Source organism: Chaetodon trifascialis, chromosome 2, assembly GCF_039877785.1.
Source record: "Chaetodon trifascialis isolate fChaTrf1 chromosome 2, fChaTrf1.hap1, whole genome shotgun sequence".
Taxonomy (NCBI): domain Eukaryota; kingdom Metazoa; phylum Chordata; class Actinopteri; order Chaetodontiformes; family Chaetodontidae; genus Chaetodon; species Chaetodon trifascialis.
The window spans coordinates 18,177,775-18,195,410 of record NC_092057.1 but is presented as its reverse complement, the minus strand read 5'-3'; the positions used below and the strand labels follow the sequence as shown (position 1 = coordinate 18,195,410).

The 17,636-nt window shown below is 43.0% G+C and overlaps 1 protein-coding gene across 2 annotated transcripts in view; it reads left to right on the top strand.

The window, feature by feature from the left end:
* The window catches only part of pkn1a (protein kinase N1a), a 44,027-nt gene extending 27,210 nt beyond the window's left edge, over positions 1-16,817 (top strand). For both annotated transcript variants that reach the window (XM_070979077.1, XM_070979068.1), the window contains exons 2-23: positions 442-636; positions 1,471-1,576; positions 2,132-2,280; positions 2,728-2,848; positions 5,829-5,974; positions 6,285-6,498; positions 7,200-7,394; positions 8,053-8,162; positions 8,262-8,405; positions 8,685-8,760; positions 9,179-9,314; positions 9,671-9,755; positions 10,194-10,273; positions 10,720-10,795; positions 11,277-11,368; positions 11,564-11,740; positions 12,756-12,818; positions 13,307-13,383; positions 13,517-13,659; positions 14,156-14,263; positions 14,470-14,550; positions 14,979-16,817. In XM_070979077.1, the coding sequence (XP_070835178.1) occupies positions 442-636; positions 1,471-1,576; positions 2,132-2,280; positions 2,728-2,848; positions 5,829-5,974; positions 6,285-6,498; positions 7,200-7,394; positions 8,053-8,162; positions 8,262-8,405; positions 8,685-8,760; positions 9,179-9,314; positions 9,671-9,755; positions 10,194-10,273; positions 10,720-10,795; positions 11,277-11,368; positions 11,564-11,740; positions 12,756-12,818; positions 13,307-13,383; positions 13,517-13,659; positions 14,156-14,263; positions 14,470-14,550; positions 14,979-15,182 (2,778 nt within the window). In that variant the 3' untranslated portion in view covers positions 15,183-16,817. The remainder of the gene's footprint in view (positions 1-441; positions 637-1,470; positions 1,577-2,131; positions 2,281-2,727; positions 2,849-5,828; positions 5,975-6,284; positions 6,499-7,199; positions 7,395-8,052; positions 8,163-8,261; positions 8,406-8,684; positions 8,761-9,178; positions 9,315-9,670; positions 9,756-10,193; positions 10,274-10,719; positions 10,796-11,276; positions 11,369-11,563; positions 11,741-12,755; positions 12,819-13,306; positions 13,384-13,516; positions 13,660-14,155; positions 14,264-14,469; positions 14,551-14,978) is intronic.
* The last annotated feature ends 819 nt before the right edge of the window (positions 16,818-17,636 follow it).

Sequence of the window (17,636 nt, the reverse complement as noted above, 5' to 3'; positions counted from 1 at the left end):
AATGGGCAGCTCGGGTCATGGGACAGATTGTAATTCGCTTTGATGCATGTGTATATTTTGTCCTGAATGGAGTCACCCTAAAGCTCTTCTTATAAGCAGGTTGGACATTGGAGATTTATTTCGAAGTAATATAAACACTGGCTGAACAAGATTTTTGTAATTCCACACTGCTCCTCCGTCATCTCTTTCCCGCCCTGCTTCTTTGTCAAACATTTTCAATTTTACCCAACTTTGCCCCTTTTCCTCTACCATCATTGTCATCTCCCCCTCTCTGTCCCTGTCCTCCCATTACTGCCTTATCCTTCCTCTTCTGCCTACTTCACTCTCAACACCTCCTCTTACCAGACCATGTTGTGAATTAAACCTTTTATTGTCATGACAAAGATTTTCTATATTATTTACAACCACACTGCCTAACATCTTTATCCATTGTCTGTCCAGAGTGACCCAGGTGGGCTGTCGGTTCTGGAGCAGCTCGGTCTGGACCAGAACTCAGATTTCTCTGACTCCAGTGTCCAGCAGCTTCTAGACGAGCAGCGCGAAAGGATCCGCAGAGAGATTCGCAAGGAACTGAAAATCAAGGAGGGAGCCGAGAACCTACGCAGGGCCACGACTGACAAGAGGAACGCTCAGCAGGTCAGCCACAGCTACGCTTAAATCCTCTAAAAGCCTCCATCCACCAGGACTTATTGGAGTTAAAACGTCTCCAGCTAGTTTGTCATACCAGTCAGAGTTATTAGTTTTTGTGGAATAGGGCTTTTAAACAGGTTTCTACCTGGTAATGGATGATCTGCAAGCAAAGAGACGGTCAGGCAGACACTGTATCTTAAGGTCTTATCCAGTTGGTACTTTCTGAAGAATCTGGCACTATTTTTTAAGCCTCATGTGACCAGTGTTTTGACATTTTATTTACCTTGGAATGGGCTCACTGAGCACACATTTCCACAGTGTGAGGAAGGAGGCTCACGCATTTACTCCCCTGAGCAGCTGCAGGGCACCAGTTACCACAAGCGACCAGCAATACTTGAGCAGTTGAAGGGTCAAACACTTTGCTTACGGGCAATTGTCAATTTTAAGGGAACAGTGTGTCTTAAAAACAAAGAAGTTCTTGTTCAACTCTTGTGGAACAGAGCAACAAACAGTAAGCAAAGGAAAAGGATTACCACTGTGGCCTCAGTACCCAACTCCATTAAAGGATCTTCATCTGCTCTTGAGAAGCTATCAGGCACACTGTATTCCTTTTTATGCATTAATAGATTTTTTACATCATTTTCAGCTTAATGACAGCATGTGACCAAAGATGAGGATTCACATTTTTGTGCGACTCAAGTCATTTACCTTTTTCCTGCAATGATGTTTATGCCCACATGTTATCCAAAGTTTCATAATTTGCTCTTTTATTCATACACTGATGTTTTCACACAAAAATAACCAGAAAGAACTTTCCACTGCGTTTGTTCTTGCCTACAGGTGGACAGCCAGCTGCGCTCCTCTAACCGCAGGTTGGACAACCTGCATGCTCAGCTGCAGGAACTGGATGCTCACATTGTGGTGAAAGGAGGGGAGGAGAACAAAGGTACATATGTGAAAAAACTTTCATCCTTGTTGTCAAATCTACCTTGTCCTCTGGTTTCTTTTGTATCTGATATAACCAAGAAAGTTTCAGATTAGAGAGCAGGTCTGCTTTGTGGCAGTATTTAGTTTTGCATCAGTTGGTAAAGTACCTTGATTTGCTAAGTATTAAAAACACATGATACCGTTGATAACTCTTTATGGTGATCCTTTGTGACTCCTTCTTGAGAAATGGGACCAAAGACATCTTAGAGGTGGAGAAATAATATTTCTTGATGATTCATCTTTTCCTACTCCGTCTGGGTGGGACACCATCTGAAGCCCAAATCCGTTGCCTCATGGATCTCTAATCATTTGGACAACAACGACAGAGTCATCAGATCTGTTCCCATAATCCAGGATATTAACCCTGTTCATGCTGCTGCAGAAATTCAGAAGTGCAACACTGTTAGTTGACATTACATGGCATTCCTCTGGGAGAGGAATCTTACAGCACACCACGGGAACCCTCATCTTGTTCCTTTTTATAGTGTCTCCAACCTTTTCCTTCCCTCCACAGATGAGTGTCCTCACTCTCCTGGGGCAGAGAGTCGCACATCAGCCCACAAGGAACGCATCGCTGCCTTGGAGAGACAGCTCAACATCGAGCTCAAAGTCAAACAGGGAGTTGAAAACATGATCCCTGTCTACTCCAATGGATCCACCAAGGTACAGAACACAGATTCATACATAATCCATACACACATATTCACACCTGAACGTGGCTCAACAGAACAATGTGCTATATAAAGCGCAGATTGCCAACACACATGCACATAATAAACACAAGGCCATATGAAGAACATTTTGGTACGCATCACGCCCCTCCCCCATCTGCCTGATAAGGTGTGCGTGTATGTGCACCTTCATGATCCATAACCTTGCAATCTGCTGATTCAGATGATGATCTCTAAATGTGTAGGACCTGTGCACACACCTCATCCCTTGATTAATTCAAAAATCCCCTCCCCTCCTTTCCTATGGATCATCTTTCACCTTGTCATTTCACCTTTTTGTTGTTTCACTGCATATAAAAGGGCGTTCTGGTATTATAGATTTTACCTTCCTGCTTCTTGTGTTGTGACTTGTTCCTTTTCTCGTCCCCGCTCTAATCAGGATAAGAAGATGCTGCAGACGGCCCAGCAGATGCTGCAGGACAGTAAAACCAAAATTGACATAATCCGCATGCAAATCCGCAAGGCTGTGCAGGCCACCGAGCACAATGATGATACACAGGGTGAGTTTGATTGGATGGCTAAATGAGTGACGCTAAGCACTTAGGTTGCAATGTGGTTCCTGCAATGCATAACACCCCCCACGTTCTAAATCCAAATAAATCAATAAAGGTTAGCGCTCCAAGATAAATTGTCCCATAATGTAGCAAAAATTCCCTGCACCGTATCCACCGTATAGAAAACATTAAGTGACATATCTCTACTAAAAATACATACTCAGCATTCTGAGCAACATGCTATAATTATTTCTAGCCTCAAAATTTATTGTTCACCTGTCAGAGGGAAATGTGCTCATTTCAGGCATTGCCTGTGGTGGCAGATGCTTTCAAGTATTACGCTGTGTGTGTTATGACAATGGTCATCTGGCACTGACACGATGCTTTTGCCTCGGTCTTTTTCATCTCCCTGTCTTCATGTGATCTGCGCTCGTGCTTTCTTTTTTTTCTCTGTGTGTCATGCAATCCGTCCAGAGCAGCAGCTGCAGACACACAGCAGCACAAACACATCAATGCAGAGCCGGCAGCTCTCCGCCTTAATTTTGTGGGGAAAATGATGAAGAGGGTGGCTAGGATTGATGTGTGTGTGTGTGTGTGTGTGTGTGTGTGTGTGTGTGTGTGTGTGTGTGTGTGTGTGTGTGTGTGTGTGTGTGTGTGTGTGTGTGTGTGTGTGTGTGTGTGTGTGTGTGTGTGTGTGTGTGTGTGTGTGTGTGTGTGTGTTTGTGACATGGCCCACCTGGCGCATTACCACAGTCAATCAAATTCACACAGATGCACAAAAAATATCCAACCCTCCAACAAAAGGACCGGCAGATGAAAAGTCTTTTTATACACACACACACACACACACACACACACACACACACACACACACACACACACACACACACACACACACACACACACACACACACACACACACACACAGTATTAATGTGCTCTGTGTAGAGGCAGAGCAAAAGCATTGTCTGAGCAGGTTGTTGCATGTGTTAAATGTGCTGAAGTGTGGTCCCATTCACTTTCTCTGCTTTGTGACGTACTCACTCACAGCCTGTGTGGTGGCAGACTGATCAATGCCATTTCAGAGCAGGTGAATGAGTTTCTGTGTGGCAGAGTGCTGTGGATCATTATGGCCCCTCTGCCGCGAAATCAGGCTGATTGATTACGGTCACAAGAGGTGGATGGTTTGGTAAAATGCAACAGGGAAACAGGCAGAGAGCAGTGGGAGGGGGAGAAGTAAAAACAAAAACAAAGTTGTTATATTCCCTCTGGGGTCATCTATTCCTTTTTGCTCATGTCAGACCGAGGCAGACTGATGGCCACTAGGAAAGTGGCTGACTTTTAAGGCGAAGAAGACTATGGCCATTTAGAAGGATGATTTAAGGACCTTTTAAAGGCTCGTGCTTTATCGCTCTGTGTCTCCAATGCGGAAAACCTACAGGTTTTTTAATGATCGGAAATTCCCTGCAGTGCTGTAGCGTGATAAAAATAGTATTTTAGATTTTAATGACCAGACTGAGCAGCACTGGTTTTATACCTGAGGGGTGTTCTTGCTTGAGTCAGCCTCAGCTACACGTTAGAAAATGAAAAATAATGTTAAGGTGTAGAGTTGGAGAGTTTAGGGGACCTCTTTAGCCTCACCTCTGCTTCAGGCTAGTTGCTCAAGGTCACAATAGCTGCTTCTATCAAAGACCTTTCTGCACTTTCCCTGTAGGTATTTCATTGCCTGTAATGGTAACCTCAATATAACTCTTAAATTGTCTTCTTTTGTGCTGGTGTCCTGCATAGTCTCTGGATCTTGGTTACTCTGTCTCCCTCCTTTAAAGCACTCAGACACTGGGGTTGTGTGTATAGTGTACACAGACAGACAGTCTCCAGGCACCACACCCGGTGGAGAGGTCATCTCGCAGGGTCTGGGCTCCAGGCAGAACACCTTATTAGGAGATAAAAGCATCCACATCCATTTCCACCCCGACCTCCCTCTTTTCCTTTCTTTCTCCTCTGTCCCATGCAGCGTTTTGAACTGCTCTTAAGTCCTGAAAATCATTTTTAATCACTTCTCTGTACCCTTTTGTCCTCCTTTGTCTCTACCCTGACATTTGAAAGTCAAATGCACCCTGTTTGAATGCTATTTATCCTATTGTCCTTGTCCTTATCTCACGCCTCCTCTCCTGTGTGCTCCTTTGTGTCTGTTGCTCGCTGTCAGAGGCTGCTACTGAGCCATTAAACTAAGCACTTAGCTGTAATTGTGCTTCATGGGTGCTACTCTGACCCCATGTCTGGTGTCCTTAGTGAGGGAGCTTGAGTGTGGTTTTGCCTTTTGACTGATAGCACTGCATCTAATTTTCTGCTGTAATCTAGCTACTGTTACCAGATCTTTCCATGTAAGGGCTGAAATAACCAGTTGTCAATGTTTTATCATGGCTGTGACTTGTGGCGACAACAGGTAATATTGGACAACAAGCTATTACTACTATGAAAACCTCTGAAATCTTAGTACGTATTTGAGATATCACTCATTTGTTTGTTTTCCCTGTAACTTCATGTCTGTGTAATTTGATTTAAATCTCAATAAAAAGTTCATCACAAAAAACGAAGTGAGAGAGGGTTGATGGGTTGGCTGCTCTGTTTGCTTTTAAAGACAGGAATGAGAAAGTCATTTGTAAATAATAACATTGTTTACTGGGGAACACTCAAAGGCTGCTCACCTTCCTCCAGGCGCTGCTAATGTTTTCTTTGTCTGACTCTTGTGTAATGCATGACCTGCATTAAGACATTAACTGTAGTATGCCCAGGGGAGTTCCCTTTAACACACTGCTGCAAAAACAAGAGACTGCAGCCTCAATCTGCACCTGCCAAGAATACAACTGAATAAAAGTTGCACCTGTTATTGAAGCCACTTTGTATGTCTTTACATCCTCATTTGCTTTGTGTAAAATCGTCTGCTCTGAGGCTGTAATAGCATTAATCTGTCCAAACACTGCAGGTAACCAGGACCTGTGTGGGGTGGAGCTGCGTATCGAAGAGCTGAGGCATCACTACAGGGTGGAACACGCGGTCGCTGAGGGGGCCAAAAATGTGCTCAGGCTCCTGGGGGCCAGCAAGGTCCAGGACAAGAAAGCCCTGTCTGAGGTTAGACTGGACACACACAGTCTCTGCCATTCTTGTGTGACTAGCTCGCTATAGATAAGCAAAATGTCTGTTTAGCCTTGAGGAAGACTGAAATGAGTGCGTGTAGGTAGACAGGCAGGTAGGCCATCCAATGTAATTTGACAGATACTGGACTTTTTTTTGTTAGATCATTTTATTGATTGCTGTTGCGATGTGCAGAAAATTTAAACAAATGTAACAAAAAATGTCTCTAATGTCCACCTAACAATGCAAGCAGTCACCCAGAGGATGTACATGTGTGTTAACGCTGCTCTGTGTCCATGCTGTGCAGGCACAGTCTCGTCTGAGCGAGGCGTCTCAGCGGTTAGACCTGCTGAGGGACTCTCTGGACCAGCGTCTGGCAGAGCTGCCAGAGGACCATCCGAAGGCCAGCATCATCAAAGAGGAGCTCGTCCTGGCCTCCTCACCTGCCTTCAGCTCTCGCCATGGCGCCCCCTACCTCCACAACCAGTACAGCACCCTCAACAAGCCCTCACCTCTCACTGGTACGCAGTACTAAACAAAGCCATGTAGGTCAAAGTCAAGCAAGCTCACACCATGAGACGTCATGATAGATGCATACTGACTCAAACACAGAGAGAGAGCTGGCCACAAACTGTGCAGCAACATCCCAAAATCCCAACTGCACAGTGATAAGATGGTACAAATGCATTCACAACATACATAACACATGAAGTGTGATTGAAGCTCCACAGTTAGTGACTGTGTGGAGCCATCTTACTAACGGAGATGGAATAATGAGGTGTTCTGTAATGCTGTTTGAAATGAAGAGACCATTTGAATAACCACAGAGACATTTTCAATGAGTTTACATAAAATCTGTGATGCATGGATGGGCTTTTGTGCCAAAGACATGCATGACTGAGGGATACAGTTGGCAAGAAGACCATTTTTATTTGGGAGATGTTTTTATTCTATATTTTGGAAATTATTCATGTGGTCAGCACTTGTATACAAGAATAAGGATTATAATAAAGTGCATTATATGATCACATGGGATGAGTGTGTAATGGCTTTTCATTGATTTCCAGGCCAGTGATGCTAATTTTTGTGTATGTCCAGCCAGCTGTGACTATTTATAGAAGAGGGCATTCTGCAAATTTTAGTCTTGGATTTACCCACTTTTTAGGCCACTAGTGTTTTGGTCTGTAGTTGGTTGTACCTGAGTGTTTTCCTCTGTCTTCAGGTACCTTACAGGTGCAGCTGCTGGGTTGTGTGGGGTTGTTAGAGGTGGTACCAGGTCGTAATAAAGGGACAGCTGTCATGCTGCCCTGCTACAGCCCTGGAGACACCAGGTCCTTCATGAGAGGCAGCAAGGGACTCTATGGTAGGAGCGGCTCAGTCAGCGGGAAGACACCCAGCAAGACAGATGAGCTGTCCTGTAAGTGGTTGTGTGTGTGTGTGTGTGTGTGTGTGTGTGTGTGTGTGTGTGTGTGTGTGTGTGTGTGTGTGTGTGTGTGTGTGTGTGCGTGCGTGCGTGCGTGCGTGCGTGCGTGCGTGCGTGCGTGCGTGCGTGCGTGCGTGCGTGTGTATCTGAAAATGTTTGGTATTATGCGCCTCTTAAGAACATCGGTGCTCCTAATAAATACTCACAGAAAATTAAGTTTAGATGGTTTGCACATTGTGCTCTTTTACGCGCTTCATTTGAAGTATATGATTTTTTTTACCACTGTCGCTTTTAGCACAATGTTGCAAACCTATATTAAGTAATATGAATTTACTGTCACCATTACTTTAGGTTGGTGCGGGCAGGCTCTGTAGGTCAAACATAATAGCACAGCAGCATCAGCAAATTTGACTGAATTGTCTCAATACCCTGAGTAGGAAATTCACAACCAGCGTTTTTAAGGGCTTGCACTTTGCAGTGTCTCAGAGGAAATTAATGACAATCATAAATCAATACTTGAATTGCATTATTGTTGTGTGAGCATACAATAACTTTAATTTTTATAGTGGTCAGGACTTAAGTGCCACGTACTCTACAGGAATGTCACCAATGAAGGAGATATAATTTGCTGTTTTTGTGTGTGTGCGTGCAGCTGAAGTGAGCACAGTCCTGAAGCTGGATAACACAGTGGTGGGCCAGACAGCTTGGAGGACTGTGGGAGAACAGGCATGGGACCAGACCTTCACTGTGGAGCTGGAAAGGGTCAGTATATGCTGCATACAGTACACACATAATAGAGTGTGTTAAAGTGAACTGCTGCTCCTTTACTACCATTGGATATTGTGCGTGTGTGTGTTTTAGTCGAGGGAGATGGAGATTGCTGTTTACTGGAAGGACTACCGCTCGTTGTGTGCTCTGAAGTACGTGAAGCTGGAGGAGTTCCTGGACAACCAGAAACACAGAGTTCAGCTGGAGCTGGAACCTCAGGGCCTGCTGCTGGCTGAGGTTCACACATACACACACACACACACACACACACACAAAACAACTGCAAAAAAGAAATGGGAAATGGGGCAGCCACACATAAAGGACATAGATGCCCTTGCATATACGACACCAGTCTATGCAAGTGCTATTAATACACACAACATTATTCAAATGTGCGCATGAACACCTGCCCACACAATACACACACAAGCTGTCACATGCACCTGTGCTGAAAAAGACTACTTTGATGTGTCATGCTTGAAATATTCAGTCGTGTTTTGTCTGAAAATTTTCCAGGTGACCTTCTTCAACCCAGTCATTGAGAGAGTTCCTCGCCTCCAGAGGCAGAAGAAGGTGTTTTCTAAACAGCAAGGTGAGGGAGAGCTGGAGCAGGCAGGAAACAGAGAGAAATATGCTGATCTTGGAAATAATCAGAGTTTTTCTTCTCTGCAGTCTTTGTTCAGTTTACATAGATGAGCTTTTAAAATGAGCAGCAATTGTCCTGAAACTGCTTTTATCTTAATGAGAAAATGAACGGACCCAGTGGGGAAGAAATGCTGCTGTTTTCATTTAGGCCACAGCACCACCTACTGGTGAATAAAAAATGTTTCATCATGATCATGGCAGCTTACTTATATACAGCAGTTACCTGAACAAAGATAGGTTGTACTTTACTTAAACATGACATAAAAAAGAAACATTGAAACCAGAGTAAAGCCACATAATGGAGAAATGAAGCAGAAAAACAACCCACCCAAAGGCTGCAAAGCTCATTCTGTGTGTGTTTCCAGGCAAGGCGTTCCTGCGGGCTCGTCAGATGAACGTGGATATTGGGACGTGGGTGAGGCTGCTTCGAAACGCCATTCCCACTGTCAACAACTCAGGAACCTACAGTCCCAACGCACACAGCCTAACACTCAACTCTGGGTGAGACATACACACAGGCAACACACACACACACACACACACACACACACACACACACACACACACACACACACACACACACACACACACACACACACAGATGCACACACACTCCACTGAATTGTACCGGAGAAGCACTCAGCATCTTAATTTGATGTTTGATAGCTGTCAGTCCGACTTTGCTATCAAACTCACCGTCAGTCCTGGAACGTTTTTCCTTGTGTTTCCTGGCAAAGAATAAAGCATGTGACGCTTTCTCTGCCCTATGTCTAACAGCCCTCTTGTGTTTGTCTCCGTTCATTTGTCTGACCTGCATCACTGCGTTGGTCTGTTTGTGTCTGCGTGATTTTTTTCAGGGAGGTCTCAGTGGAGAAACTGAGCCTGGACAGTGACTCTCCGATAAGAGGCGATTACAAGAGAGACACGGACACACACACCCCGGTGAGACAGACAGAGCGAGAGGAAGCCCAGGAAATGGGAAGACATGCAGTATATGTTGTATGAGGATAGACTGACATAGTAAAAATACAGCGTGAACAATGTGGATGCTTCTTTCGATCTTTAACAACCAGCTTAAAGTAATACAGCTCTATTGAGTTGTCTGATGACAATGAAGAGCATATTTTCATCTCCCTCTCAAGCTCTGTGGGCCTATAATGAGTCCATACTGAAGAGGGAGCCTTGATGAATCATTACACAGCATAGATATACTTGATATGATCACAGCATCTATAAAGCAGCTGATTTGTGTGATTTGAATGGACTGTTTGTCATGAAATCATATGTTCGTCTCTCATCTTCCATCCTGCGTCCTCTCATCTCTCTGTCTCTGCATGTCTCTTTTCCTTTGTGTCTCTTTCCTCGCATGTTTCCCATCAGGACCGACTGCCAGTCATCGAGCCCTTCTCCCCCCCAGACCTCACCCCCGAGTGCCCTGTCCGAACCCCGTCTATTAGCAGGTACACACACATGCACAGACAAACACTGCATCAGCATGCATGTATTTATTTTTTCTTTGTCTGCATTATACTTTTTGGATAGAATTACTACAATATGTATAGTTTTATAATAGGTCTTTTCTTTTGTCATGTGACTGTAGGAAAAGCACAAGTGTAACTAACAAAATAAATGATGGCTGAATTCCATTTAGCTGCTTCAGTTTCAGGATCCTGGTGTTGTTCCTGGTGCTGGCTCACTGTCATGACACTTGTGTTTGTCCTGCTATGACAAGTCAACATGTCAGCTGTGAAACAGACCAACCACTAGCATGAGAATATTATATTTAGAAGTACAGAGGACTCTAACCACACTCATAATTCTGAGCAGTTTGTATGATTTTTAATCTGTCGTGTTTCATATTTGCTACATATGCTCCTGCTGACTGTGTGTGCTTCTTTCTCTTCAGTAAGCAGAGGAAAGGTCCTCTGTCTCTCCAAGACTTCAGACTGATTGCTGTGTTGGGCAGGGGACACTTTGGGAAGGTACAGTATGCTTGGTGTATGCGCAAATTCTGCCACTTAATGCACAAGAAACTTAAAACAGACTTGAACTGGACTGGCAGCTGCTCTGGGTTACAGTGTGTTCTGCAGGCAGCATCAAGAGGTTTATACTAATGTATTTCTACAAATAAGGAAAAAAACAGGAAGTGATATGATAACGTCACAACCGGAAAACCACACGTACAAGACAATCTGTGAAGGCCCTTTTTTGGTCTTTATGCCGTCAAGTGCCCGTGTTTGTGCACATATTGATTGTATATATGCAGGAGGAGCTAAACAGCAGTAATGTAAACAAAGAAAGTGAAATCAACTTGCAGGTTCAGACATTATTTTAATATCTTACTGAACTGAAGAAAGTTAGACTTCTCTTGCATGTCTAGAAGCCTTCACTTCACTCATAGAGCGTTTGTTCATTTTTAAGAGTGAAACAAACTGAGCTGTTGCTGCGTGTCTCTGTGTGCAGGTGCTGCTGTCAGAATACAAGAAGACAGGCACGATGTATGCCATCAAAGCCCTGAAGAAAGGAGATATCATAGCGCGGGATGAGGTGGAAAGGTGTGTGTTTATGACTTGCCGTGTTCTTTTGCAGCCTGGATCTTTGAGTTCCAATAATACATTTCTCTGTATTTAGTGCTGTACCTTGAATCACCATGATTACAGTTCATCTGTGGGATGAATGTGGGTGTCTCATCAACCAAAATAAACACTGTCTAATTATGTGTAAATGTCTCATTTTCCCCTCTCCTGCAGTCTAATGTGTGAGAAGCGAATCTTTGAGATCGTGAACATGTCGCACCATCCCTTCCTGGTCAACCTGTTTGCGTGCTTCCAGACTCCGGAGCACGTGTGTTTTGTTATGGAGTACACAGCAGGAGGCGACCTGATGATGCACATCCACACAGATGTCTTCACAGAGCCACGAGCCGTGTATGTAGCATCTGTGTGTGTGTGTGTGTGTGTGTGTGTGTGTGTGTGTGTGTGTGTGTGTGTGTGTGTGTGTGTGTGTGTGTGTGTGTGTGTGTGTGTGTGTGTGTGTGTGTGTGTGTGTGTGTGTGTGTGTGTGTGTGTGTGTGTGTGTGTGTGTGTGTGAGAAAGGAAATTCTAAGTAGAGTTTTGTAGAAATGATTTCAGCATTTGTTTCTGTGATAAGTGAGTGTGTATTAAGGCTCCCACACAAGCCTGTAAAGTGCTGGTAGTAGATAGTTGAGTCTTTTCCAGGGCTTGTGAAGTTTGTACTTTGAGATTTAAAGGAATTCATAATCTTCCACTTCTCAGAAAAACCCATTTTGCGTAGTTGTAGCCTCAGTAAGTCGTACCATTATGATTTGGAGGCAGTGATTAAAGGATAGGTCTGCATGTTTTTAAAGTCTGTCTTAAAACAATACTTTAATACCCAGATGTTTACTGAAAGCACTGTTTGTTGTAATAGTTCCTCCTGTCCACACTGGCAAAGAGCTTCATTCTTAAAGCAACAGACCTTTTTCACAGCAGACATGTTGACGTGCCGTAACAGGAAACGCACAGGAGAAATTAATACCATTAATGTCAAAATGTCTGCTGTGAAAAGGGTCAGTGACCAAAAAGTGTTTCAGTGTGCATATGGACCTGAAAAGACGTGGACCACCTCTGAACACCTGTATTGAATTGAAGTGCATTGAACGTAGTATTTTGTCTACCATTATACACACTTTATATGAAGCTACACATATGTCTGATTAGCAAGTTTCTTATTAGTAGCATAATGGCTCTTTTTGTAATTATAAAGCACTTGTTAGTGCCTCTTTTTTTTCATGACCATATTCTACAACTACCAGACCATAAACTAAGAGTTTTCTGTCAGTGACCTCATAATTACTGCATATTCCTGCTACTCATGATGATGTTTACATTCATTTCCTTTTATTGCCGATTAGTAATGATGTTTCATTCGGTTTGACTTCAGGTTTTATGCTGCCTGCGTTGTTCTTGGGCTTCAGTTCCTCCACGATCATAAGATTGTGTACAGGTGAGTGGAACCCACACGACTCTGTTTCCTCATAGGAAAAGACAAAATATCTCAACCTCTACCCGCGCCTTTGAATTCACACTGTCTCATTATGTTTTCCTATTAAGGATTTATTGAGGTCTTGATTTTTAGCCATGCTGGCAGCAGGGCTCTCTAGATGCCAGTGTCATTCTGTTGGTTGACCCACCACAGCAACTGGTGATGGACTGGCTCTGGCTCACCGTTAGGTTGACATTTGTGTTTTTTAGTGAAATATCTTGACAGCTCTGAAATGGTTTACCATCACTTATGGTCCAGACTTTAAGCCGTCTCAAGGGTGAACTCTAATAACTTTGGTGACTTCTGACTTTTCAGTGCCATTATCAATTCAAAATTTCAGTTTGTCCAGTACATTGTTTTATGACCAAATGCCCTACCTTAAGTTTGTGATAATTTGCTAAAGAGACACTGATTCTCACCAACATCTTTTTACCCTCTGTCTCTTCCAGAGACCTCAAGCTTGACAACCTGCTGCTCGACACAGATGGTTATGTGAAGATTGCTGACTTTGGACTGTGTAAAGAAGGTAGATACCGATGTAACTGGCAGATGGTCTCATTTTATTTTTCATTTTGCATCCAGTCCAGTTTGCCTGCCGCACAGATTTTCCTAAAAGCTTTTAGCCACAAACAATTTCCTCTTTCTGCCTGCGTCTGCAGGAATGGGTTTCGGGGACCGGACCAGCACATTCTGTGGAACTCCAGAGTTTTTGGCCCCAGAGGTCCTAACAGACACATCCTACACCAGGGCAGTGGACTGGTGGGGACTGGGTGTCCTCATCTATGAAATGTTGGTGGGAGAGGTGGGAACTAATATACGCTCACATGCACAAAGCTCTTAGTCTGTCAATGAGGTGATAAATGAACAAACTTGTGTGAGGACACAAACATGTTCATCTAGTACCACATCAGTCTGATCTGTGGTGTCACAGCAGAGCTTTATGTAGAGGATGAATTTGACCACTTCTGGATCTTAAAATATAAATAATAAAATAAAATCTTAAAATACATTTTTCTGAATTAGTGTATTCAAGAAGAGATCAAATGAATACAGGATGGAGTGACTTTACGGAGAGAAGTGGATGTGTGCAGTCATTGCGTTCATGTTTGCTGTGTTAACACACTGATTTGTTAATTTCAGATCTCTCCCATGGATTGTATTGAATTAAGTGTGTGTGTGTGTGTGTGTGTGTGTGTGTGTGTGTGTGTGTGTGTGTGTGTGTGTGTGTGTGTGTGTGTGTGTGTGTGTGTGTGTGTGTGTGTGTGTGTGTGTGTGTGTGTGTGTGTGTGTGTGTGTAGTCTCCATTCCCAGGGGATGATGAAGAGGAGGTGTTCGACAGCATTGTGAACGATGAAGTCCGCTATCCACGCTTCCTGTCCACTGAGGCTATTGGCATCATGAGAAGGGTAAGAAATACTCACACATAAATACAAACTTTCTCCCTCTCTTGCTGACTTAATCACCTATGAGCGATACGTGACGAATGCTGTGCATTCATATAGAACACTTATTATTCAGCAGCAAGGTTGACAAACGGACACTTGCTCACAGTCAGAGGTGACACATTGACAGTTTCAGAATTTCTCATTCTCATGTGTGTTACCATGAGCAGCTGTTGAGGAGGAACCCGGAGAGAAGACTGGGCTCTGGTGAAAAGGATGCAGAGGAGGTGAAGAAGCAGCCATTTTTCAGAGTAAGTACGCTATATTTTTATGTGGGTGGGGAAGAACAATCACTCCCTTTCAAGTGTTTTCCACAGGAGATCACAGTTAAAGGAACTGTAAATGATGTGTTGGAGGGGTGCTGAACTGATCACCTGCATCTCCTCATTGAACGGCTGTCTCTGCATGTATCACTCCTCCTCATTTCAATGTTTAAACCTGTACCATAGAATATGACCATATCTTATTGTTTAGACCTTTTTTATTGTGAAACAGCTGCAGGAAATGCTCAGTTTGCACCAGCAGTTAACAGCTCTGAGGGGAGTACGCCTCAATCTGCGGCCCCATCTGTTCATATGACCCAAAAATGAGACAGAGTATTAATAATAATTGCAAAGCAGCTTCTGAATTCACCCTTTTTTTTACTATTTCTCGACTCTTGTTCTCCGTCTCTCTCCAGAATATGGACTGGGAGGCGTTGCTGCAGAGGAAGGTGCTCCCTCCCTTCGTCCCCTCCATCGGCGGCAAGGAAGATGTCAGCAACTTTGACGAGGAGTTCACCACTGAAGCTCCGACCCTCACGCCTCCTCGTGAGCCTCGCGTGCTCTCCCGCAAAGACCAGGAAAGCTTCCGGGACTTTGACTACGTCTCTGACCTCTGCTAGTGAGCTGGCGGCTCACAGACCTCGAGGAATGTTTGATTTTGAAGGCTTCGCAACGGTTGTGCCAGAGCGGACGGACAGTCTCCACTGACTGTGTGCTGACTGTTTGTGTGCCGTTAATTACACTGTGAATGAATGCGACAGGAGAGACTGGAGACAGTCCGTCTGTGTTTTGTGTGTCTGCAGAGTTTTAAAGGTTGAGGACTGAGAAAATAAAAGCCGGGACAGATAGCTGACGGGGCAAATTGCTTATTACAGACGAAGGACAAGCAACGCCCCCTTTCAAATCATTGTACAACACACCAGTGACTTGTGTATCTTGCAAACATTAGCCTTTGAAATGCCTCCTCCCATCCTCTTAGGTGTCAGTGTAGTCACCTGTGCAGCTGTGAACGGAGGCGCTCGCTGACTGTTTGGGCCTCGCTTCATGGCCTCTCATACCAATGCCTTACATTTGTACTTGTATTTGATCCACAGAAAAGCATTTTGTTTTTATTTTGTGGCACTTTGTGTGCAGCAGCAGGATGAATGAACTGATGTGCTGCAGAGATACTCCACTGTTCTTATCTTTTTTTTAAAGAAAAGGGGATTTACTTGTGAGAGTGCAAATAGTGACATTCAGAGTGTATTTGTGCTCAAAGCTTCCCCAGCAGTCGTATGACAATGACCTTCAGTCATGCTGACCGATGCTAAGCGTGCTATGTGTTAACTATGGGATAAAGAACCACTGTCTTTCTTTTCTTTGGACTTTTACCTACTACTTTTTAAAAATTGTGCTCTTTGGATTTGAATACCTGCAACAAATTGAAATCAGTCATATTTCATGACAGTTAACTCCTCAATGCATTATTCCATACCCACCACATACTTTGCTTGAATTTGATATTTGGGTATCGATATAAACAGACAACAGACACAGAATCACAACCACCAGCATAGAAAAGCTACGTGGCCATCAGATTATTTTATTTTGTTTTGTTTTTTTTATTTAAAAAAAAAGAAGAAAAAAAATGAGACAAATTAAAAAAACCTTAACACTAAGACTTGATGTAGAGGTAACAGACACATTCATCCAGTTATCTACATGCTGCCAGAGTTTTGTGAACATGAAGTAATTTCCCTCTGAGACAATTATATCTGACTTTAAACTGATCAAACTCTGGCTCTAACAGTTGTTTTAGCATCTCTTTCAAGAAATTATGTCACCAATAAAAACTGTCTGTCATAGTCATTTTAAGGATTGGTTTCCATCAAAACAATAAAACCATCAAAACCAATTGATATCTTAGTGATTTTGGAAAATCTGGGTGACGCCACAAGCACAACAAACCTCAGTAGCCACTTTTCCACAGTAAAGCCAATTGGAGTTTGCTGCAGTGAGTGCTGCCTTCGATCCCAGCCAACACGTTCTCTTGGCAATACATTTCTAAATGATCAATATCATTTGAGGGAAACAGAATGTTGGAAAATGTGAGCCGGTGGTATAAACTTTTATAGCACTTTCTGAGTGCAGGAGAGGTTTGTTGTGAAGTTCTATGTATGATGGTGTGGACTGTACGTATCTTGTGTATGACAATACAAAACCATGTGAGAGCATAAGATGACTTATTTTATAAAGAAAACCTGGAGTGAGTATGACGTCTGTGTATTGTTGTTGTTGTTGCAGTTATGGGAGTGTAACCAAACCAATGAAGGGTTGAGTACAGATACCAGAAAGGAAAGTCTGAACAGCAGCATGATGAATGATGATGAATCGTGTTGTGATATGATGATATCATGTCACCTTTTTACAAGCTAGTGATTAGAATAATTTAGTCTTTCCCCATCATTTTCATTGTAGATAAATCTGTTGATTATTTTTTTAGATCAATTAATTGTGTGGTCTATAAATATGTATGCGGTTGTTCATTGAAACATACCAGAACCAAGGATGGCGTCTAGGCCCAAAAATAATAAAAATGACTACTGAATGAATGAATGAACTGCTAAATAAGAAGCAAATCGTCACAGTGGAGAGAGTCAAATCAGTGAAAGTCTGGCATTTTTGCTCATTAAATGACTTAAACAATCACCATTGTTTAACTAATTGACTGATAAAACCATCACTCAGCTCTGTGCAAAAAAAGTGAAACACATTTATGTTTACCATGATAATTGATACTGGAGAAATGATGCTGTGAGAGTGATTTTGACCATATCACCATAATTCAAACATGAGTTAAATTGCTGAGTTAAATTGCTGATATATATATATATATATATATATATATATATATATATATATATATATATATATATATATATATATGTGTGTGTGTGTGTGTGTGTGTGTGTGTGTGTGTGTGTGTGTGTGTGTGTGTGTGTGTGTGTGTATATATCAGTTTGCTTACATTTGTTTGGGATTTATGATGAAACTGTGATCCTGGGATCAGAGACCTTTACTGGATCACCTGCTGC